The sequence below is a fragment of the Prenolepis imparis genome, unplaced genomic scaffold (assembly GCF_030444845.1).
Source record: "Prenolepis imparis isolate NDT839.2.m4 unplaced genomic scaffold, iyPreImpa1.0 SCAF_8, whole genome shotgun sequence".
NCBI classification, from domain to species: domain Eukaryota; kingdom Metazoa; phylum Arthropoda; class Insecta; order Hymenoptera; family Formicidae; genus Prenolepis; species Prenolepis imparis.
Window position 1 is genome coordinate 17,903,939 of NW_028141166.1, and position 25,056 is coordinate 17,928,994.

The 25,056-nt window shown below is 36.6% G+C and overlaps 1 protein-coding gene across 2 annotated transcripts in view; it reads right to left on the reverse strand.

Annotated features, from left to right (window-relative positions):
- Window positions 1–24,339, reverse strand: part of Crp (transcription factor cropped) — a 142,340-nt gene extending 118,001 nt beyond the window's left edge. The window contains exons 1-2 of one of the 2 annotated variants that reach the window (XM_083044573.1): window positions 22,675–24,339; window positions 3,463–3,793 (exon numbers count right to left, since the gene is read on the reverse strand). In XM_083044573.1, coding sequence (XP_082900699.1) covers window positions 3,463–3,793; window positions 22,675–22,757 — 414 coding nt within the window. In that variant the 5' untranslated portion in view covers window positions 22,758–24,339. Of the gene's footprint in view, window positions 1–3,462; window positions 3,794–4,343; window positions 4,520–22,674 lie in introns of those variants that run through there. The other variant, XM_083044572.1, reaches the window with a different exon arrangement.
- Between the last annotated feature and the right edge of the window lie 717 nt (window positions 24,340–25,056).

The following is a 25,056-nucleotide window of genomic DNA, read 5'->3' on the forward strand; positions in this document are numbered from 1 at the left end:
CGAGGTTCTTGTCCCGAGTGACGCACATGCGCATTGTGTGCCTACCTTTAATCGTCTCACGAGGCACGGCGGTGTTTGACGCCTCGTCTCGTTTCGCGTAGTCCACATTCCCTGTTAAATACTCGATTAACTCTTGACCCCCGCGTGACCGCGTTGTCTGAGCGCGTGCATGTTGCGCAATTTTTAGTTTGTGCTATTTTTGAAGCTGGCGAAATTTTATTAGCATGGCTGATTTTCATCTCTATTATATTCTCAATTTTTATGACTTCAGAAATCCATGTCTCTTACGAGAGTTTTCAATTTAAAATTTTTTATATAATCAGTTTTAAATTATGAGTCTATTAAAATAAAGTCAACGTAAGATCAAATAAATAATACGATTTTATCACATAATATATTTAAATAATATTCTAAAGCTCATGTGTTAACTCATCAAATTTAACTGCTCATAATTTAAAACCAATATTATAAACTAAATATTTTCTTCTTTTTTTAAAGAAAAATTTTGGTCTCTATTAGTTTAATAAATTTGTGGATAAAAAAATAGCTCACAATCAGTAAATTTCGTGGATAATTAATGCGTGTACGTCAATTGCAAAAAAATGCAATTTTCATACGATTGACTTAATACCATTTGCGTTGTAAAATACTAGTGCCACGGTCCGTTCCCACGCTCGACCTTACTTCAGAGATTGCACAAGGCTACAGGAACAAGCTCGCAGGTAAAGATTTACGAAGGTCTGTATTTATATCCAACATTGCTAACTGATTATCTACCTGATTTTGACTTCTTTTTTGTCTCGAATAAATATAATTTTATATATTTGTTACATTTATTAATATAAAACTCGCATTAACATAAGCTATATCAATTATTCGTGGCAAAAAACAATTTAAAAATCATGACAAAATGTATAATATTATTTAAATAAATAAATATATAAACAGAACGAAAAAAAAATAGTTTTGGGAAATTATAAATATTATAAACTTTCGGCCGTCATGATAATATTGTTTCACATAAGGTTAAAAAACCAACAATGTGCGAACTGTTCATCAGCTGATACTCGACGGCAATGACGTCAATGTTCCGACGTGTAAAAACTAAACGGACGCTGTCACACGACGTGGGGCTTAATGATTAAAGTCCCTGCGTGCCTGAAGCCCAAACCTATTGTGCGGGGGTTTAGTTTTACAACGTGGGATCGGATACCGACTTTCACATGCTAAAATTAGCCGAAGCCGAAGAGCACGCGGCGATTCATAAAAGCTGCCGACAACGGCTTACGTAACATCGCGACGTCAAAACGCAAAAAAGACGATTGAGCTCTATTGACGAATTCACCTTGTCAAAGAGAGATTGGTCGTCATTTCCGGTCCACGTGTCAGCCTGACCCGACCCGATGTCGTGCGTGTATTGGCCCTTATAATAAAACTCTTCCGATCGGATGGTACCAAAACGCCTTTCCGAAGCGCGATGTGTGCGTTTGTTCTTTAAATAACGATTAAAAACATTTTTTAAATACGTACCAAGAGATTCCTTATTTGGCGAAAATGCAGAAAAATTTTTTTATTTTTTAGCACTGTGCGTGCAAAGACAAAGAATAAAATATGACTCATTTATGTATTTAATGAGCGCCATTGCATGCCAGCGTATTTTTGAATTGTATGACCGAACGAGAGTGATCAATATTATGCTCGCTAATAGATATCGGGCAGAAGGCCTTTATATTTAAAAAAAAATATATATTTTGCAAGACAAAAAATCATGCAGTATTGATCCCATACAGTCGGATTTTCACGGCATTATTATTTCGTTATCATCGTTACTTTTCTTGTATGGTCTTGTATAAAATCTAATACTGCTAAATTAAATAGTAAGTAATTAATCTTTAAATGCATGATTATTTATTATTTGATAATCAATACGTTATTTTACTTCCAACGTCATATTTTATATTTTATTGTTCAAAGATAGATAAGATATAATCCAATTATAATGCATTTAAAAATTAATCAAAACTCAAGGCTACTTTAAAGAAGTAAGTTTTATCGAATATCTTCGATAATTGAAATTACGAATTCATTCAAGGAGATTATTGATATAATCTCTTGCGATAAACAATGTTATTATTCCTAACAATTTCACTTGGGCCAGACTATTGAATGCTCATATACTCGCACAACGAACCAACGATCCCTAATAGTCACATATCGATTGAGCTCGTCGTAGGAGTTCTCAAGTTTTAAATATTGTTTAAAGGGGCAGTTAAAATCGCAAGGTGGTACTAGTACAAAGGCGTGACACCACTCTTGCAATTTTGCGATAATATCGCGAGATTTTCAGTTTGGTAGATTTGTGTGTACGGCATAAAAAAGATTTCGTGTACGCCACATTTTGTATACATGGAATGAAATGAGAATTTTCCAAAATCGGATGCATTACAATAAAAAAAAAACCATACTTTGCGATTGTGATAATGAAACACTGCTTGCACAATATAAGCAATCGTGCATTAAGACTCGAATTATTCTCATGCAACAATTTTTGTTCAGACTACGCGGAGTCTTTTGATAAAATTAAATCCATGTTTTTTTCATTTTATGCCTCAGAATTATAATAAAAACAAATGTTTAAAGAAAAGTTTTTTTGATGATAACAATTAATTTATAGAATTTAATTTCTTGATATTTGATCGAATATCTTTTTCTCCCAAGAAGCATGCAAGTAATAATTATGCATTCCTTCTAATGTATCCATGGAAAGACGTGAGCACGAGGTGATGAATGAACGATCATCATTATTCAAGCTCGATCGATTCTTCCTCCAGCACAGATAAAACTTTTGGAGGAAGTGTTTTTCAGTTCCTTTTTTTTTTACAGTGATTCACGATTGAATGAGCAAGCGACTACGAGAAATATGGCAATGACACTTTCCACGTGGATACAATTCTCATTTCAACCAAAGATTTATTATATACGATGCCAAGTATGCCCCACACATTTTTATATATAGGCACACTCGACTTTTCGTACGAAATCATGATATAAATACGCATTTTCAAAACTCTGAGCCTGGAGTCGTGGAGTGCAAAAATTAATTTTTCATTAATTTCTCATAATTAAATAATGCAAATTTAATATACTTTATAAATTATATTAAAAAATTTATATATCAAATTTATTAAATCAGGTCTTCATAGATGTATGTGATATATGTAAATCAAATATAGTAATCATAAAACAATAATTTTATATACAATGTATATTATAAGATTATATTTAATATATAAAATGTATATATAATGTATATTTAATATTTATTTTTATTTCTAAAAAATACATAAATTTTATATATTTTTATCGTGGAAAATAAATGATGACTCCACGATTCGAAACATGCTCGAGATTCACACGACTCCGGTCAGAGGTTAATGTAAAAGCCACACGAGAGAGACTTACCTTAGACAGCTTCTCGCCTTCGTGATGCGGCAGGAGAGTCCTAAGCGACTGGAATCCGGCGTTGATGCTCTGCATACGACGTCGCTCGTTGCTGTTGGCGATTTCTCGCCGTATTCGCTTTTCCTGCTCCATGTGGCTGCGCGGCGTGACACGACCGACGTTGCTGATACCGTTGCCGTTGCTCAAAGCAGCGTTATGATTATTAACCCGTCGACCAATTCCGACGTTAGCCTTAGATTGCGGTTGTTGCGATTGCTGCTCTTGCGTATCAACGACTTCGGCGACCGTCACACTAGTGGTTACCGAGCCGTCGTCGACCGTCTCGACGCTCCTGCAACAAATCAATTATAAAACATATAAGTGGAATTTTTCTTTGTATAAATCGGAATTTTTAATAATGCTTCGGCTTGATTGATATACTACACGATAAAATGGCACAAGAGTGTAATGTGTAATGTAATTCAAAAAAAATTATTTTATTTTGATTGATATCAAATCTAGACATGTTGCACTTTTTGCATAGAGAATTATGTTATATGCATTAAATTTTCGTATAGACTACTGTGTCAACTGAGAATCGGAGATTAGCAAGTATCTTAAGCTTCACACGTGTAATCACACGAAACGCTGATGTTTGCAAGTCTTTAAATACTTAAAGTTGCGATTCTTGAACTCTTGGATCTTTGCAGATTTAAGCGTCAAATTATTTTAATTATTTCATGTAGCCAGCTGCGCGTGTATCATCTCGTTATTAAAGGGAAAAGAAAGACATTTCCGTTGAGCGATAAACGTGTGCGCGGTCAAAGTATTTCAGTACAAATCAAAGAGATAGGAGCTGTGAAATTGAAGCGACGCGAGCGAGAGAGGACATTAATACATACATGCGTGCATCCGTTTGACACGCATGACGCGCAACGTCTCGCCAAGTTTTCTGCCACAGTTGAAAATCGTGCGTCACGTATATTGTGTATAACGCGAAAGCTTTTAAGAAAATTGAAAGCAAAGTGGCCTTTCCTTCTTTCTCCCTTTCTTTTGTTTTCATTTCACCGAACGCGTGCGGCTTGTTTACGATGACGGACTTATAGATGGCTGAATTCGCGGGCAATGAAGCGAAACGTCGTTGATGCTTCTTGGCGGCAGCTTCAAAGACTTAAGCATGCGGCACACGATGCTATTTTATCTGTTGGATTGCTAGCTGGATTTGCGTGCTTGCTACCGTGTGGGCAGCAGTGCTGGCAGTGCTGCTGACCGTGTTGCCCGCTTGGCTTCAAGACGATGCCTACTTTCGTGCTGGTTTTAGGAGGATCATTTCAATAAACCAAAAAAATTTCACGTGACGATAAGCCTATCATCGTTATATGCAATATCATTGTTTATATGATCGTGGTTATATGTCACTGTGAATGTTTTTTGACATGTATTTTGCAACCTAACCCAAATTTGAGACTGACAATCTGTCAATCTGTCAGCATCTTGATTGACAGCGCAGGATTGTAGCAAGAAAAATAGCACCTGTTCTATCACCGAAATCCAACAAATCAGTCAGCAGCGTGACCAGCAGGCACACAATTTCCAGCCTAGCAAAGAGCAAGATTGCCAGCACAAGCGCACGCAAGTAATCCAGCAGATAAAATAGCATCGTGTGCCGCATGCTTTTTACTCGCGTACTTTCAACTCGCATGCTCGCACACCTTTGTTTCGATTCCCGAGATGTGCGTCGCTTTAAAATATCGCCATTTGTTTATGCTCTTTGAATCGTTTTGTTATTGCTATCATCCAAACGTATTGTTTATACTGTTCTCCTTTGTTTACATTTTTGTTTGTATGAACTGGTGTATTAGTACGATACGATATACGATTAACGCTCTATCAACTTTGAAGAAGTCAAAAATAAACTCTACAATACGCCATTACAAATTTCTGATAATAATAAAAATTTCTAATAATAATTTCTGAGAATAAGGGATAAATATAATAAGAGATAATAGGTAATTTCTTGACTTTCTTTCGTCTAGAAAATAAATACATATGCGCGAAATAAGTCTTTTTAAATTAATAAATTATTATATTTTAAAGCGCGAGCTCTTTGAAATTATTATAGAAACGATCTCAATATAATTCAAAATGTACGTGTAATTTAAAAACTCTATATACTATATAATAAATGTAAATGAAAATCAAAGTATAATATCGTAAATTAAATATTTAATTGAATTTAATATATTAATGCTTTTTCTGAACATAATTTTTAATGTTGGTTCATATCGAATATCCTCTTTTAAACATTAAGAAAACAAATATATACGCGCACACGTATTATTAAAAATTTTTTTTAAATATATATTTATATATAGCCTCGTAAATTTTAACGAGATACACATTACATATAAAGAAAGACAGTACGTGTAAATATAACGTATTACATATAAAATACATTATATATAAATATATATAATTTCATATATGTTAATTTTAATTCTTGCCACGTTTTAATAGACATTTCTATCTCTAATTTCGTGTTTATAGCGCATGCTGCGCGTAACATGCCTTCATAGGTCGTCACGCAAATAATGGGGCATAATAACGCACGTACGCTATCGGGAGATCGCGAATGGGTCTCATCATAATGTAAAGGTCAACTGTAAGCACGCTATAAGGTGGTGTAAACATCAATTTTAGTTAAAGAGCGAGTATAAAATATTTAGTGCTGTCAACATCAAGAGATTCTTTTCATATTTACTGCGCTAAAGATAATCACAATTATAGATCAAAGTAATAAATGTCTTCAGAGTTTAATAAACATTTCAGAAGTTCATGTCGTAAAAAAAAATATAATATATATTATATAATTTTTAGAAGCTAACATAACAAGATTATATAATCAATTTTACCAACTTTTTCGAAACAGTTAAAAATAAATCTTGTTAAATATAATGTTAAATATAATATTCTTCAAATGTAAAATTGTTTTGTTTTACTGACGTTTACTAATAATATCGACATTCATTAAATCATATCTAAAATATGAAAAAATATTAGCGAAATTAATTATTACCTATAAATACTGTTTATTGATATATAATCCTATACCTTGTTCATTCTAAAAAAAATAATTTTTATATTAAAATTAATACAAGAGATTCATTTCTTAAATTCATCGAAATCATGCACTTATGTTTGATTACATAGTTAAATTTACTTCGATAAACTTAGAAATGAGTTGGCAAAGTCTTTAATGCAGTGCTCATTCCGTAATGTTGTAGACTAAGTTGTAAGTAAACTTGGTAAAAGAGGAAATAGCAAACAGCTGGGAAAATTATATGTTAACGAGTGGCAGTAAGGAAAGCAATGGTGAAGAGAGTTAAGAGAAGGGGAAAGATCGAGATGGCGGATATACCGCCGTAAGGATGACTCAGCAGAAGGACCGTGACCTTGCTCCTTGCTCCGAAATGCCACGTGTCGATAATGCGAACGAATGTGAAAGCTGTTCACCAAAAATTATTGCGGAATCTTTTATTTGCTATATACTTTTTTATATGTAATTATAATAATATATAGCAGCTTCTCTCTCTTACTCTAATAGAAATATTGGAACACACTTCTCGACAAAAATATTAGAACTTATTAAAATGTGATCATCCTGTGGGTGTGAATTAAATTTAAATAAAATTAATTTGAACCGATAAAAATATGTATACGAGTATATGTAATTTGCAAATAAATAAAATTTGTAATATAATATTATTAAATTATCGACGCAATTCATTTACAACATAAGAATACTTCTTGTTCATGGAATGTATTAGCAAAGAACTATAAAAGTACGTAAAAATAGCAGGAGTGTCTTTAAATCTTACGATGCTTTATTGACCACTTGTCACGTGTCCAGTAATTTTCTTTGACTGAAATATTAACTGTTACTCATTTGAAGATGTCACTCAAATATCGCATAAGCACGACCAAATGTACAAAGGCATAATCGTACATCATGCGCGATGCAATAACCCATGTCACGATCGTCTATCAAAGCACAATGGCCAAAGTGTGTTGTAATGTAGCATTATTCACATTCTAACTCTCGTCCCTGGCGTATCACCTATTTCCCAATCTTAAAAAAAAAAAAAAAAAAAAAAAAAACCGAATAATTTTCCACAATGTTGCAATGCGTCATTAATTTATGAATTAAACCGTATATAATGTCGATGACGCGATCAGACATTTTATAATTGATAAAGTCATTCATTTACACATTCGATATTGATTCCAACATTATATTGTCTCTCGTCGTTGTCACAATTGTCTTGTACAATAGCAGTCAGATTCAATACTGTCATTCTAATATGACAATAAATCATGTTCTATTATAGTTTTGTTCGTTTTTTCGAAACAACCGTCTTTTCTCGCAGTATAAACGCAGCTCAACTATTCAGAGTAACACACATGAGGATTGAATCAGGACGCGGCATTCATCGGCAATCATTCATAACGGCACGTGGAGGTCCATAGAACCAGAAATCCACGTGGCGTACTCTCATCGAGTGGTTATATTAGATCAGCTGGTACGCCGGCGGCTTGCTAGCTGGATGGTTGGCTGTCGTGACGTCAGCTCGTTCGTTCGCCGGATATCCACAGAGCGCTCGCTCGGCCAGATCAGTTGCGGCGAAGTAGGTCGACGAAATAGAACTACCTTCTTTTTCACCCTGAATTCCTACCACTCGTACGAAAAAGAATACGCTCGTACTACAAACAACCCCCATAGCGTAATATTTTTTCTAAATTATTATCTCGCTCTTTGTATTGTTATTTTAAGATGACAAGTTTGATGATAATCGTTTAAATATATATTTATCTGAATCAAACGAGATTAATAAGTAAAAAAAAATTAATTGTTAATCTTTACACAGACAGAATTTTCTCTTAGAATTTACACTGAAAATCATGATAATCGTGAGACAATATGATATGGAAAGAATTTTGAGAATTTCTCTGGATTAATATTTATCACAATAAAATATCAAATATGTTTGATTACTCTTTTACTATATAGTTTAGTAAAATTAATCAAATATATTTTATTGTGATAAATATTAATCAGAGAAATCTCATTAAATTCTTTCCATACCATATTGTCCCACGATTACCATGATTTTTAGGGTAAATTCCAAGAGAAAATTCTCTCTGTGTATTTTTCTCCTTCTAATTTTTAATATTTATAGGTTTCAAATACAGTTACAGCTGTGATAACTACAATTGTGATTAACCACGTGCTATCGGTCTGCCACAACCGTGATAACCAGCAGTCGAACCCGAAAGAGATAATTTCTTACAAGGTTACATGATATATACATATGCCATGATATGTATATACATAAGCATGCTACATATGCTAACAAATTATCTGCGATAACAGAGAGTTAAAAAAAAAGCAGTAGCACTTACACAAATCATACACGACATACATATAGTTCAAAAGAATATTAAGTAGCTGAACAAATTTAAAAAAATTAATTATTCTTTCTAACTTTAATTTTGCAAACATTCCACATTACTCGAAATCCCATTATATATAAAAAAATTGAGAAAATATGCGTGGTGTATTTTAATATATTTCGAATAAATAATTTTTATTTTTTATCGTCTCGTGTCTTTATTATAATAAAAATTATATTTCCTTGCTATTGAAATACAACGAAAAAACTTTATTTAAATCCGACTTCTTTTAATGGTAAAATAAAAATCAACCTTGAACAGTTTTTTTCGCCACATTTCAATCGCAAAAATATCATTTTTATTCGATCAAAAATCGATCGAACATATGGCATCAGAAGGCAATCAGCGCATCACATTCCGCTATATTATATCTGTCGACGCGATTATCTGGCAGCAAACGAATAGTCTTTAAAAGACGATCGATGATCAGCGCGATTAGTTCTAATTATAAACTCTCGCGTTTTAATATTAAGCAACTTCGATAAAGATGAAGAACGCAAAGCAGAGGGAAAAAAATGAGAAAAGCAATGAGTAGTATCTGCGCATCGAATTGTTCGGAGCTTTTGTCCAGGTGCAGATGCACTCGTGGATTTTCACCTATAGGTAGAAAAGAGAGCATCTTCGTGAGAGACGTACACGGACACAACGGCATGCGCATTCTGGCGCACGTGCGCATTAGTGTTGGTTGTGCATGTGTATGTTATACATTGGTGTACACGGCTATGTGTCCGTCCGCTCTCGGTCGACTCGCTCGCGTGAGTCACCAACAGCTGATGGCTGGCGCCACTCAGCTGGCTATTACCGGTGCCTTCGCACGAGCGTCGCTATCTGCAGCCGCCTATCAGCTGCGGCTGACTAGGAAACCGCGGTCGGAAAGTATATACGTGTCTCGGAAAGAACGTCGTGGAAAAAGTAATCTCTCATGCGTACGCGCATTCCAGATGCTACGCGATTCCGAATTCTCTGGATGGTCCTCTAGACTCTAGACGATAATAATCATTCGCTGCTGCTCGCAACCGAGATAGAGCAACGTCTCTCGTTACGGTCTAAATTTATTTTCGTTGATGCGCTTGCAAAAATATTAACGTTATATAACAATAATATTATATTTGTTTCGAAATATATGATAATCGCATTCGAGTTATCGTGATTTCGTGTAGAATTATTCGCGATTCTAACTAAATATGGAATATGCAGATGTGCAGCGGCATATACATATTGAAAATTCCAGTGACGTATTTTGCATAATTTAGGAGAGGACTGAATAGTCAACTAGAAAATAAGAAGGGGGAGGAAGGTGCATTGAGCATTCCGTAACAGTGACACATGCAGGTATTGCAGAATAGACGACCTTCCATTTGCATATTCTATACGAGAGCGATTCTAAGAACATTGCATAACGCGGCTCTACTGCATTTTACGATTTCTCCTCTTTTCCTTGTAACGGCTACAAAAATAACTGTCGGCTGGCGTCAGTCAGCTGCCTGTTACTAACGCTTCTGCACGATATCTGCGGCAGTCTATCAGCTGCGAATGACTAACGGGAGGACGGCGCGAAAACGGAGATAAAGATGAGGATTGCTCACAGTAAATGACCTTGTGATAGTTTCATTTATAATGTTTCATTGAGATTTGCAAGAATTTAGATTTTAAATTCATTTTATGCAATTTTGTTTAACATTAACATAACGTCGCACGTCAACAAACGATATTATATATTTCTCAAACTGTACAAATTTTTCATTTAAATAATTGTATATTTAAATGCAAAAATTACACAGTTTAAAGAATGTAGAATATCATTTGTTTAAATAACTTAAGTGTTTATATTTTGCAGATTGAAAAAATATGCATTGCAATGTTGAAATAAATAAAATGTATTCCTATTATACAACGTTAAATTTGTTATTTTATTCGAGAAATCCTATCTTAGTATATCTAATTTTAATCCATCAGTCACTTTTAAGCGAAACACACTAAATTATATGGAAAAAAAGAAAGTCCAAATTCCTATGCCGAATATCTTCTTTCTTCCTTTACGAATTGATTTTCGACTGTTCTCTGACCTAACCCAAAGCGAGATCTGCTCGCAGTAAAAATTCCAGCGAGTCACCCTATAGAGAGGCTCAAGGCCAAGCTCGTCCGACACAGCTGAAGTAACACGCGTCTCTTCCCGATTGGTTGATGCGTATCAGTGTGTGTGTGTGTGTGTGTAAGTTTACATTAGGGTCCGGAACACCCTCTTTGTGCCTTCCTACGACCCTACAGCTATTCCCGGAACTCGTTTCTAATAGCTAAAACCCATCACTCGTGCACAGGCCTATCTTTTCTTCGCCCCCCCCCCCCAAAGTTCCAGGATATTGTGTCAGTTGAATGTCAGTCAATTCCTTAGAAAATAACATAGTTTGCCAGAGTTTTATTTCAAAAGTTAGAAAGATTGTGAATCGTGCAAATCTGTATTTTTGAAAAATATTTGATGTACATAAAAATATTTAAAAAATTAAATGTGTCTTGCAAGTATTACAAAATTTATCATATGTAAGTTCTTTATAAATTCTATCTTTTTATAAAAAGCATTTTATTAAAAAAAAGATCTAAAAAGATTCGGCATTTTATAAAAAGATTTGGCTTTTCCTATAAAGGCTAATTTTTATTACACTAAAAGATGTTATACAAAAATCCTGCAATATATTATACTGTATTATTATTGTTATATTTTTTATATAAATTCTTAAAATTTTTATCTTTTCTTTTTATAATAAATAAGTAAATTAAAATAAATAAAAAGAAGATGAATATGACAAAAGTTGCGGAACTTTTCAAAGAAAATGAAATCTTCTGAACTATGTAGCCTGGAAAAAAGAACTGAACGAGAAGGTAAGAAGAAGGTAGCCTACGACAATATTTGGAAGGGAATTCTCTTGTGTGAACGGAACTGTCGACGACAGATGTTAACGGGATCAGGATCAGAAATAGACAACAAAAGGTTTCTCTTTTTCTCGAATTTCTGGCTATGTGTATTGGTTTACTACTATATACCTACTATCTCTAGCTAAACGAAAATAGTTTCCCTATAATATTAAAACTAAAAGGTTTTTTTGATAAATAAGAAATAAAGAAATATATAATGAGAGAGTACAAGAAAGTAGAAATTATTTATTTATATATATAAATATAGTGAAATATTGCTATTTTATTTTGTTCCATGTTTTTTTATAATGTACATATACATATACATATACAAGGTGTCCGGTAATTCGCGCCCCACTCATTAAATGCAGGTAGAGCAGGTTAAATCTAGTAGAAAAGTCCTCTATCATTTTGCAATATTCGCAATAATTATTGAGAAATTAATAAAAGATCGGCCAATTGCACAAGCACGTGGCGAGAAGAGACAGCCCACTCGGGGCTCCAGCATTATCCGCTGCTCATACATGCTATTGGCTTTTGACGATCGCTCCTCCCCGCGCCTAGCAACCGCGTAACATTAGACTGTTTCTTTTCGCCGCGTACTTAGTAACCATGTAAGACTGGGCTGTCTCTTCTCGCCGCGCGCTTGTAGGGCGCGCGAGAATTGGCCCGTCTTTTTTAATTAATTTCTCATTAATTATTGGGAAAATCGCAAAATGGTAGAGGACTTTTCTACTAGATTTAACCTCCTCTACCTGCATCTGACGGGTGGGGCGCGAATTACCGGACACCTAAAGATAAAATAAATTACAGTAAAAAACATGGAACAAAGTAAAACAGCAATATTCGACTTGTAGCTTTGAAAATTTAATAGAACAAAATATAATATGAACAGAATAATATACCTGTATCTAAAATTTTAATCGTGTTTTACAAATACGGGAAAAAAAATTCGTGAAACTAAAAGTGTTGGAGCACAATTCGAGACGTATGCTCGGAAACTCTACGGACGTATGAGTTCTCCCGGCTTCCACGATCCGTCTCGACCATCGGAATAAATCGCCAATAACAGCCAATAACGATCGGCCGACTATTGTTGGCTCACGTCGCGCGATCTCTCGAGACGCCAGTTGCATCTGCGGCTTCCGAGGCACACGATATCAAGTTACACGCACATGAGGACAAAGTAAGAGAAGAGAGGTGCACGCACGCAGATGTCTTTGGCAGTGACGGCGGAGACGACGAGACGACGAAACGACGATGCCGCGTGCTGCTACTAGTACAGCTCACGGGATGAAATGAAGAACGAGAATGGATATGAGATTGGGAACGGCCAAGGCATATATTTAGCAATGTGACGTAAGACGCAGCCTAACGGGCGCCACGTCGAAACGTCTCTACGTGACTTTTTTTCCTACCCTCTCTCATCCTCTCGTCTCGCTTCATCGTCTTCTCTTCCTCTTTACCTTCGTTCCGACTGAATTTACGCAAAACATCAGGACAAATCGATAGAATCTTACTTCGACAACTGTCGAGTCTTCCATTTAAAGATTTTTCGCTTAGACTGTTTTTAACTACTTCAATATTTTATAAACTTTCGAACTTGATTTTTTTTAATCGACTTTTTTGTCGTCTGAATTACAAATACACTGAGAGAATTTTCTCTTAGAATTTACCCTTAAAATCATGGTAATCGTGGGACAATATGGTATGCAAAGAATTTTATGAGAATTTCTCTGATTAATATTTATCACAATAAAAATAATATCTATCACAATAAAATATGTATATTTGATTAATTTTACTAAACTGTATACTAAAATTAATCAAACATATTTTATTGTGATAAATATTAATCAGAGAAATTCTCATAAAATTCTTTCCATACCACATTGTCCCACGATTACCATGATTTTAAGAGTAAATTCTAAGAGAAAATTCTCTCTGTGTATGTTTATAAATTGATATTTGCATATTTTTATATTTTGATGTATAATATGAATTAAATATTCAAGATTGAAAAGACTACTTCTTGTATTATATTATATGCTAATATTAATAGTTGATCATCTAAATATACGAAGCATGTTCTCAAAGAATTAAGTTTAAATGTTTCAGTATTATTTTTCTCGCAGTCGTTTAAGTAATGTCAAAAAGTGATGTGCTCGATATGCTGTTATCGATTTAAAAAAAATCATTGCGTTTATTCAAGAAGCATTCTCACATATCGCCTCGTTAATTCACAGGTGTTTTACTCGCACATAACAATCAAAAGAATTCGATTCATATTCGACAACACGCGCGCGTGCGTAAATATATTATACTCTTAATCATCTAAGAGGGAAAACACCTGCCCATGTGAAAACAATAACAATTTATATAGATGACAATTGGAATGCGTGCTCTCCCGTGCGTAAAATGATGTGAGTCAACCAGCTGTCGGGTTCGGTTCGAACGAGGCAGCGAACCGAGGCGCGGATGACAGGCCGGTAGTTTGTGTGCTGCGTTCTTTATACGCTAACTCTCTGACGTGCGATATGAAACACTGTATCCTCTCGCGCGTCAGCAATCGCCCAAAAGAAAACGCCCGTTATCGCGAATGTTATGACTAGATCGTGTCGCGCTCGTCAATCACGCATCTACTTTTTACAAGCCAATTTTAATTATGCTTATCAATCGTAACCAATCCTAGACATGTGCAAATTTGTCTATAGAAAGAAAAAGAAAACACATATGGTGGCTTAATTTTTTATAATACTCTTGTGATTTTCTCGTCAAACAATATCATCGTACAATTAAGATGAAGAATGGCTGGAGTTACGTTTTTTTTCTTTTTCCTTCTGTTTTTCATGTTAAATTTTATGAAAATATATATTTTGGATATAGGTATCTCAAAATCGATATTTCATGCTCAAAATATGCTCTGAAGAGTTTGTATTATATACTACAGATTAAAATTCTAGTAAAAATATTTTTGATATATGTTAAAAAGAATTTCTAACTCTTAATCACGTTTTCTAAATATGGAAATTGTAAAATTGTTAAAAGCTAAAGACAGATAAAAAACGATAACGCAGGTATGCTTTAAGCATACCTGCTTTATCGTTGTTTCTTTTTTTGTTGCGAGTTTAAAATGACTAATGTAGTGGTTCGTGAGAAAAGAATTTCGAATCTTGATATCTTTTCTGTTTAATATTGTCATATAGTTTCAACTTTAATTTTTGTTGCAATTTTAGTACGCAAGGCTAGTTTAATTTTTCAATATGTATAAGATTAATATTTCATTCATATATAAAAGATTTCAAAGATTTTCTTTTATCGCTATTTAATAAATTATAAAAGAATTGAAAGAGAAAGGCGATATGTTTGCAATTAAAATTTTCGTTATCGGCGTTCTCTGAAAGGTACAATCTTTCCCACAACAATCCTCCATGCGATGCAAAACATAAAGTACATACACAACACACCAGCACGGTATTAAAATAAGACCAACAGTGATGAAGAAAAGCATCGCATGAATACTTAAAGAAAGATAAAAGAGGGGCGTGAGACGGAGGCATTATTCTCATGTCAGAGGTCGGTCCCTTCGCCTTTATCTGTATATGACACCTCCACGCGCATACGATATTTGTGTAAGCGGCGTTTGCGGTGCGCGACGGATATGTGGAGCATAAGAGGTCAACAGAGAAACCATTGTTGTCTGCTGTCAGACTGCACAACTGAAAGGAGTTTCAAGATCATCTCCATAGTTTAGTCGCTTATTCTCTACGGAAAACGGAACATTGTGCGCCGTAAAAATTAGATTAACGTCTTTGTATGTACAGAACGCACCGAATAATCTCCATCGTGAGAATATTTGATTAGATTATTGTAACTTTAAAATAATATACTAGAATGTTCGTATTTAACTTTTTAAAGTTAATAAATTTTGATTACAGGATTATTTTAAATTTTGATATAATCGACGTTGGATTGAATATTTATTGTAAAACTATAAAAGATATTTTTCATGTTTTTTAATTAATTTATTTTGTATAAAATAATATAGATTAATTAAAGTATAAAGCACGTAAGATCTTTCGATTGCGAATAGTACGAAAAAAATATAAGTACGATTTAGATTTAAAAAAAATCAGAGCGTTCAAGAAACGTAAATTTTTCATTAAAAAAAATCACATCGCTAGTTTGAAGTTTCCTATTAAGAAAAAACGGTAGTTGGATATTTTCACCTAGACGACAATTTTTCTCTGTTATTTCCAGTTACGAAAAACTAAATTTGGTACTCAACACTCATTCTTATGCAAAAATCGTACGCGTTGTATACGTTCTGCCGTTTACATCTTTACGACCCAAGGGGCCGCGCATGTTTTACGAAGAGCGAATTCCGCATTGACGTAAACGGCACCGCGCGACCTAATCCACCACATCCCTGAGAAAGAGGAAGAACGCAATTCGTATAACTGAGCCTCGGAGCGGACTGTTCCGGTCGTGATAACGGTTCGAGTCGCAGTTTGTGCGCAGACGATCCTAGACGCACGGAATCATCAGGAGAGTCTCATTCATACTCCCTATCTCGTACTCACACCCACGCGTTTCGATCGCGCGAACGGAGAGGGAGAGGACGAGAGTGTGGTGTTCGTAAGCACGGCCATAAAGAGAGACGGGAATACCGGCTCGTCGACGGTCACGAGGCGACCAGTCTTGCTAACCTCGAAAGCCGCCGACCTAGCGACGGATGATCGCGTACATTGGACCGGAAAAATTGCGTAGTCTTCGTTGGGTTAGGTCGCGCACATTCCCGTCGTCTGTTTATTTACTGCGTAATTTACTGCTAATTACGATCTATCTAAGGATTATCATAAATTACTCGCGGACGCGAATATTGCATAAGGCATACCGCATGAAAAAATTAATAATTATTAATCGAGGATAGCAATACTGTAATATCTTTTGCGATAAAATAATAGGACAGAGCTCACTTGTGTTGTAAACTACATTATGAAGCTCCACGTCATAGAGAGAATATCATGTTAATTTATTTTATTATTAAGCGCTATATAAGTCTTCTTTATAACGTGTGAAATGCTGTGGGATACGGTTCGCTTGTACGCTACATTGCACGATCGTATTGAAGAAAAGATAAGAAATTAATTTATTATTAAATTATAATTAATTATTAAAAAAATAGTATTATGTGAACTGTAGTGTTTTCTCTGTAATTTCGCGTGAAATCTCTATAAATTGAATCTCGCACACTCGTACATACTATATTATAGAGAAGCCCCGGCTAGTTCCTAAAATAAAGACCCGTATTGTCTATTTACAAACTATCGCGATAGCTCTCTGTCTTCGTGAACTGAATAGAAACGCGTTTATTAAAAATGTGTGTGAATAAGAGAAACGCGGTTATTAAATTTTCCGTATCGATTATTTAAATAGTGACAAGGATAATAACTATTCTGTACTATTAACTATTATACAGATCGTTGCAGGATTATTGTTGGTTGTGCATAGTATACAATTATCGCAAGTCGGCTAGATCCTAAAATAAGACTACGCTTGTTTACTTATGTCTATCACCGCGGTTATACATATATTGCAAAACAGAGCAAAGGAAACCAGGTATGTACGCCTTCTATTAATTAATAGTGATATCACAGGTTATAGTATGCAACGCTAATAAAGTATTCCCGCACATATACACATGCGAGTCATACTGCGAAGTCATGTTTCAGATAAGTGCAGATAAATAAAGACCCGTTTTGTCTACTTATGTCTATCACGACGGGGCACAACTTGTATCTATTACGGACGTTATACCGCAAACAGTCGACCTATCATTCGCATTGTATTTGCATGAACGATAAAGATACGGTCCGGAAACTCGGGGATCATCTTTATCGTGACGCGTGGATGAATAGTGTATTGCACGAATGTTCAACCTAGTTAAACCCGTCGGCAGGAAGTCACACTATGGGATAATGAGATTGAAAAAAAATTATGCATTTGCGACAGATGTTAAGCCCATTCCTAAACGAAGCCGTTCAAATGTTTAGATTTCACAGCGAAACGATGACACGACGTCGCCGACGTTTCCTTTACCTTTATGTGCACGACATTGTATTATATTTCCCTCAAGGGGGGTGCAATAATCGCAATAAATGCAATGTTGAGATTCGTTTCTGATAGGGGCAAATAGAGACGTAACGTAAAAACGAAATTCTATTGTTAGATTTTTTGTGTACTCTTCGCGAATTTTTTTATCCCTATTTATTAATTTATTTTCCATCATATATTTTTCTTAAAATATCTATAATTATTTCATTTAATTTTCCTACACAGAGAATTTTCTCTTAGAATTTACCCTCTGAAAATCATGGTAATCGTGAGACAATATGGTATGGAAAAAAGAATTTTATGAGAATTTCTTTGATTAATATTTATCACAATAAAAATAATATCTATCACAATAAAGTATAAAATATATGTCTGATTAATTTTACTAAACTGCATAGTTAAATTAAACATATTATATTTTATTGTGATATTATTTTTATTGTGATAAATATTAATCAGAGACACTCTCATAACATTCTTTTCTAAGATTCTAAGATAAAATTCTCTCAGTGTATAATTATTTAATTTATCTAGAATTATTTAGTTTTTCCATTTATATATAATATACCTAGTAATTTTATATTTTACACAACAAAGTGATGTTCTTCAAGAACTCGTCAAGATCAATGACATTTTCTTCGAGAAAACGTGTGTATGCGTTCGGGAATTACGTAGGCCGCGACGCGAACGTAATACGACGTGCACCACTATCCGGGTGCACGCGCACCCAAATGCAGAAATTAACTTGGTGCAAGTAGGTGCATCGTGCGAAATATAACTCACTCACTGCGCGTTGCATGCGCTGTCGCGGCGCGAAGGTATACGTATGTATATACTACTCAAAAAGCAATGTACGTGTGTGATATGGTATATGGTTGATGCTGCTATGTTGACCGTGGTCAGGATTGGCTCAACCCGAGCCGTTTTATTAAGCCGCGAGCTTGCGTATACGCAAGCTAACACGCGTAGGTACGCAAAAAGTGCATCGAGGTGAGACGAGGTCGCTTCTCGTCTTGGAATACGGGACGAAGCAGTAAAGAGCCATATATGCGTCGTTTTTGCGCATGCAACGTGAAATAATCGATAAATGTTCAACGCATTATCTCGAGATATACCTCGCGTGCGTAACCATTTCACACTGATAATGTTACTTAGGACTCATTGAGTCGGTACTCTTTTTATCTGATCGATATACGTTTACGAGAAATATAGAGAGCATGCATATTACGTAATTATGATTATGCAAGAAATTATCTATTGATCTGCTTATTGTCGTGATATTAGAAATACATTAAAAATATTATACACGGATTGTACGATCAATTACGAGTTGCGATATTACGCAATATTTGAAAACTAATATAAAAATAGATTTTATTATAAACATATGAAAAACGCAGAAATTCTACACGTTATGTAAAAGAAAACGGAACAAAAAAAGGATCATATTTAATATTTAATTTAAAACTATGACTGCCTCAATTGTTCGTTAGTATTTGACGTATGAAAAATGTAATTTACATTTCTAATTATGAATAAACTGAGAAATATATACAAAGACAACGTGTACCAGAATAAATTATTTTATCAGTACAGCGTAAATTTATCGGAATCGGTAATGCAAGAGTTATATACTGCTTATATAACGACGACTGATATCGTACTTGTCGTGTGATTAACGGATAAGCACATATCTGATGTGATTTCGTGTGTTCCGTTCAACTTTGGTGTCAAAGTTATGCATTCCAACGCGCGAAGGAAGTTTAGGAAATAGTTTCTCCTCGTAACGTCGTAATACACTTATGAGAAGGGCAAATTTATTATCGTATAAGACTTATATAATAATATATAGGATAACATAGCTAAGTAAAAGATGCACAGAGAGAATTTTCTCTTAGAATTTAACTTGAAAATCATGCTAATCGTGGGAAAATATGGTATAGAAAGAATTTTATGGAGAGAATTTCTCTGATTAATATTTATCACAATAAAAATAATATCTATTACAATAAAATATAAAATATGTTAGATTAATTTTACTATGCAGTTTAGTAAAATTAATCAAATATGTTTTATATTTTATTGTAATAGATATAATTATTTTTATTGTGATAAATATTAATGAGAGAAATTTTTATAAAATTCTTTCCATATCATATTGTCCCACAATTACCATGATTTTCAGGGTAAATTCTAAGAGAAAATTCTTTCAGTGTGCATTTAATAAATATGAATTATATAATTTAGATAAAAGTGCTTATAAGTCATCTCTCTGCATCGTTTTCACTATCATATCACAATTAGAAACATAGAAATAATAATATAATGCAATGTAAAGTAATGATATATACATATGTGAGAAACGAAATTATTACATCACTGTGGTATGTCGCGTACAATAATCATTTATTTACGCTTGATACCAATTGTAATAATCCGTTTGACGATAACTGCATCGACATTTAAATTTTATTATCATGGCGTACGTTGTTTCATATATTTTACACCATATATAATATTTTGCATACAGCGTTTATTTCGCATTTTTTACATTTTTTTCATTGCGATAATGATCTACGATGATGAGCGAATGATTTGATATAAGACTTATTAAATATTTTAATATATTTCATGGAGTATAAAATATTTATATTATCTATTATATTAATCAAAGATGCATCTATAGACACCAAAGTTTATTACGGAACACATCAATTATTATTTCATTTCTTATATACGGAGATTTGAGTTAGATAAATAAAATGCGCATATTATGAATGAAGTTGTAGCTTTCAGGATTCGAAAGAGAACTCGAAGTAGAGCGATTGAGAAACGAGCGAGCGCAATACGATGATGAGCGTATGTAAACAAGAAGTCGAGCCGGAGTGCGGCATGCTTGAAGTTATTTATAGAAACCGATTATTGTGCAACACAAACGCGCAGCTTTACGTAACGCGTGAGGTGGCATTTTATATATATGTGTATATATATTGTATATATGTGTAATATATTATACTGTATATTTATATACAACATATACACATATACATATACTATATGCCCTAGCTCTGTCGGTCATTCGGTTGTACACAAAAGAATACACTTTCCTCGCGCCTTCCTGCTTCTTTGTTCTACGATCGTTGTACTCTAACGTGAGACAAAAAACCATACGGCGCGTACACACAACGAAGACGCAAAAAATGACTCGACATACTTGGTTGAACTGACGATGCTGGCTTCGCATTCGGTTAACCGCGCACTTTACGCTTTTAAAATAACTTGATATCTTCATAATAAGGATTTTACGTAAGTTTCTTTTTTACTAACAGACTGTATACAATCTGAGATTTACATAACTATTTATATATCAGTACGTTATAACAACGTATAACATAATGTTAAAAATGCAGACAGATAAAGCTCATATTCGTGAAAAATTTTTTAAATGTGAATGTAATCTCAACACAAATACTATGAAAATTTATTCTTTCATCTTATCTCTGCATTCTTTTGTCGATAAAAATCCACAGCTACAGAAGAAAATCCATTATCTTTTTTATTATCTATCTTTCATTGTCAGTTACTATATCGCTTGAAAAATATGACAAAAATCTAGTAGAAAATAGGAGATAACGAAACTATACGTATGTGTATGTATATTCCAATCTGATAGCGTTCCAGCCAAAAAGATATTCCCTAGTTCCCTTCTCAATTTATTAAAACGCATAAAAATATGCAGTATCGGAGATGTAGAAAAATATTTTTTCATAAAAAAAAATTACAATTTACATGACGTAAGAGAGAAATGCGGATGTGTATGGACAGAGCGCGCGGTAATGGAAGAAATGTCACACGCACACGAGAAAAAGAGAGAGAGAGAGAGAGAGAGAGAGAGAGAGAGAGAGAGAGAGAGAGAGAGAGAGAGAGAGAGAGAGAGAGAGAGAGAGAGAGAGAGAGAGAGAAGGCGTCTATCGTCCATGCCGCGAGCAAGCGCGCGCGCGCCATGCTTGTTGGGCGTGAACGCGTAGTGAAGAGAGAGCGCGGACGAGATCCTGGTCCGGCGCAGCGCTACGCGTCCCTGCATTTCCAGCGGAAAACGACTTTCGGGGAGCCGCGGCGGAGCGACGCCGACGTCACGATCGCACGCACACATCGGCCAGCGACGGATATCAGGCGCCGGCCGGCCGGCCGGCTCCAACAGCTGTGGCTCGCTCTCTCGCGCGGTCCGATGACGACAACGACAAGACGATATGACGACGACGACGCGACGACGCGACGACGCCCGACGATATGCCACGGCGGCAGCTACGTTACGCTCTCGCAAACAGGTTAAGGCCGATAAGCGGCTGGGGCACGACACTCTTTCGAGAGAGCCAATAAAGCTCGTCCCTCCTGCTCGCCTTCTCTCGCTGTCTCTCTCTTCTCTTCGACTATATACGACGTGCGCGTACCATGCATATAACCGCGTCGTATCAAACGCGGGCACAGAGAATACATGGGCATGCGTGTGTATGTGTATATACGCGCGTCTTGCATACATCGATACATTGACGCGGTTATATATGTATAATGTACATTACTATCGTCGTTTCTAGCTATGATACGCGTGTATATATGCACACGCACGCACACATACACACACACACACATCTAACCTTAATTTTCGCAAAGAGAATCTAATGAAATATGACTCACCCGCACAGTTCAATCTCCGGCTGTTCAGTCGACTCGACGATTTCCTCGAGCAAAATCCGATCGTCACCACCAAACACTGACATATCTCGTCGGTCCGCAGCACTGAGAGTCCCGCCGAGCGAATTTCACGTTCGCGACAGCCGTCGTAGTGGCTGGGAAGAGACGACGTAGTCCCGGTAGTCCCGCTGTTCTCTCACTCGACGATATCTTTTTCGTTATCGCTCTCACTTATTCGCTCGCTCCTTTCTTTTTCTCGCCCGGGCCGATTCGTTCGTTCGTTCGTTCGTTCGTTGGTCGTTCGCCGTCCGCCGGACCGACCGCGCACTCCACCGGAACGAAAAGGAGGAGGAGGCCAAACAACGCGCGCGTATTTTTCTCAAATACGTCTCCGTTCGCGGTATAATATACGTATGGATGCGTTACTCGCCACTTCCGGTACACGCCGTGTATCGCGACAGCCCCTTCTTTTCGTCAATAGACGCCGGCGACGCGCACAAAGATTCGTCCACGGGACAGCCACACGCTCCGCGCGGCGCGCACACACAACGCCCGAACGCGTTTTGTAATGGCGATCTTTGGCGGGAAACAGCTGAGGGCCCCCACGACGCGCCGTGGATCGTGGATCACTCCGCCGCCCGGCGTCAGGAACGTCTCTACGTCGCCGATGCTCCCCTCCTCTTCGAAGATGCCGCACTACTCTTCCTGCACTTTTTCACTCGCCACTCGTTTACACGCGCTCGCGCCCTCTTCCGGGTTAATGTCACACGTCACACGCCGGCTACACTCGCGTGAAGTAGCACTCGTACGAATAAATCGCGAGATATATTCAGCCACGTTCGCGTAGTACAGTCTCGTTGGGAAATATCTGTCTCTGTCTCTCTCTCTCTCTCTCTCTCTCTCTCTCTCTCTCTCTCTCTCTGTCTCTCTCGCACTCGTGTGTATTTACAAAGAATCTCCTCTCGGGAAGTCGTCAAGCGATCTTGGCCAGGATGCTAGGACGCGGGCACGAGATCGTCTTCTTCTCGTACGCCGGTTCACTCATCTCGCGCCCGTGCAAGTAGATTTTTCTCGGCTCGCGTTTTACTCGCCCAGCGATGCCAACGGTCGCGCACGACCAACGACTGGTCGGAGAGACGACACGTAACTCGCGTACGTTTACTGGCCCGTACGTACGCGCGAACGATTATCTGCGCCCGAAGCGAAGCGCGTGCGTTGCGACGACGCGTACACGGTGCGAAATTCACTGCCGAGAGATAAGAACACTTGAAAGTCGTGGTCCTCGCCGGGCGCGCCCGCGTACGATCGAGGCGGCCTCGCGCTCGACTCGAGGGGGGAAGCCGCGCACTTTACTCTGCCCTGAGAGCGGCGACTCACTTCAGACGAATGCTCTCCCTCCTTCCTGCCCCCTCCGTCAGCTCATCCTCGCGATTGTCCCGCGAATTTGGCTCTCTCGGCGATCGGTATCGTCGCGATCCCGCACCACTCACTCGCGCGAATCCTTCCGTGAACGCGTCCGGGTCGGCAGGATCCTCTAATGCAGGAAATATCCGGCGCCCCAGCGTGGGACTACTTGCGCGTCGCGTAGGTTTACGCTAGAGGAATGACGCGGCCGCGCGGGAAACATCTGCCAGCTGGCTAAAGCCCCGCCCATAGAATACGCGAGTCTACTCGCATCCCCGCCACTCTCTCCCTTCCTTCTTTCCCCCTTCACCGCCGTCGACGCGCCGTAAATGCCGTAATGTATACACGAACTCGACCATCTGTACGACTATATACTTGACAGGCTCACACACAGGGAACGTTCCCACGTCTGCGTCGTTCGTTGCTCGCTCGACGGCGTCACGCGTTTACGAGGCGCCGGACGCAACATGAAAGTAGACGACCAACTAGACCACCGGTCAACGTGACGCGTCTTGCGTTACATATGTACATCTATGCTTTATCGCGCATTCCAGCATGCTTAACTACTACTACCATTACTAGTAATAATATAATACAATCTCTTTCCTTACGATATCATATCACGGACGCTGTCTTATCGAATAGACTATAATATTCCGAATAAATCAATGAATCAGGTTTTTTTTAGTTTCGTCTCCATTACAATACTTGTGAATTGGTGCGACATCTCTCGTATGACGAGATTACAATTTCGCGAAAATGATATAAATTTACGTTATCAGCGAAAGATAACTGTATGAAATGATGTCAATTCGTATATGCAATTTCGTTAAATTAAATTTTATATCTAACTTTATTTAGAAAATAAATCTTTCACTGTTTAATTAATTTAGAGATAATCATATAGATTCCTCTTTAGTAATTGTGAACTAATAGAAATAATACAATTTCGCGATACATATTTCATAAAATACGATATGA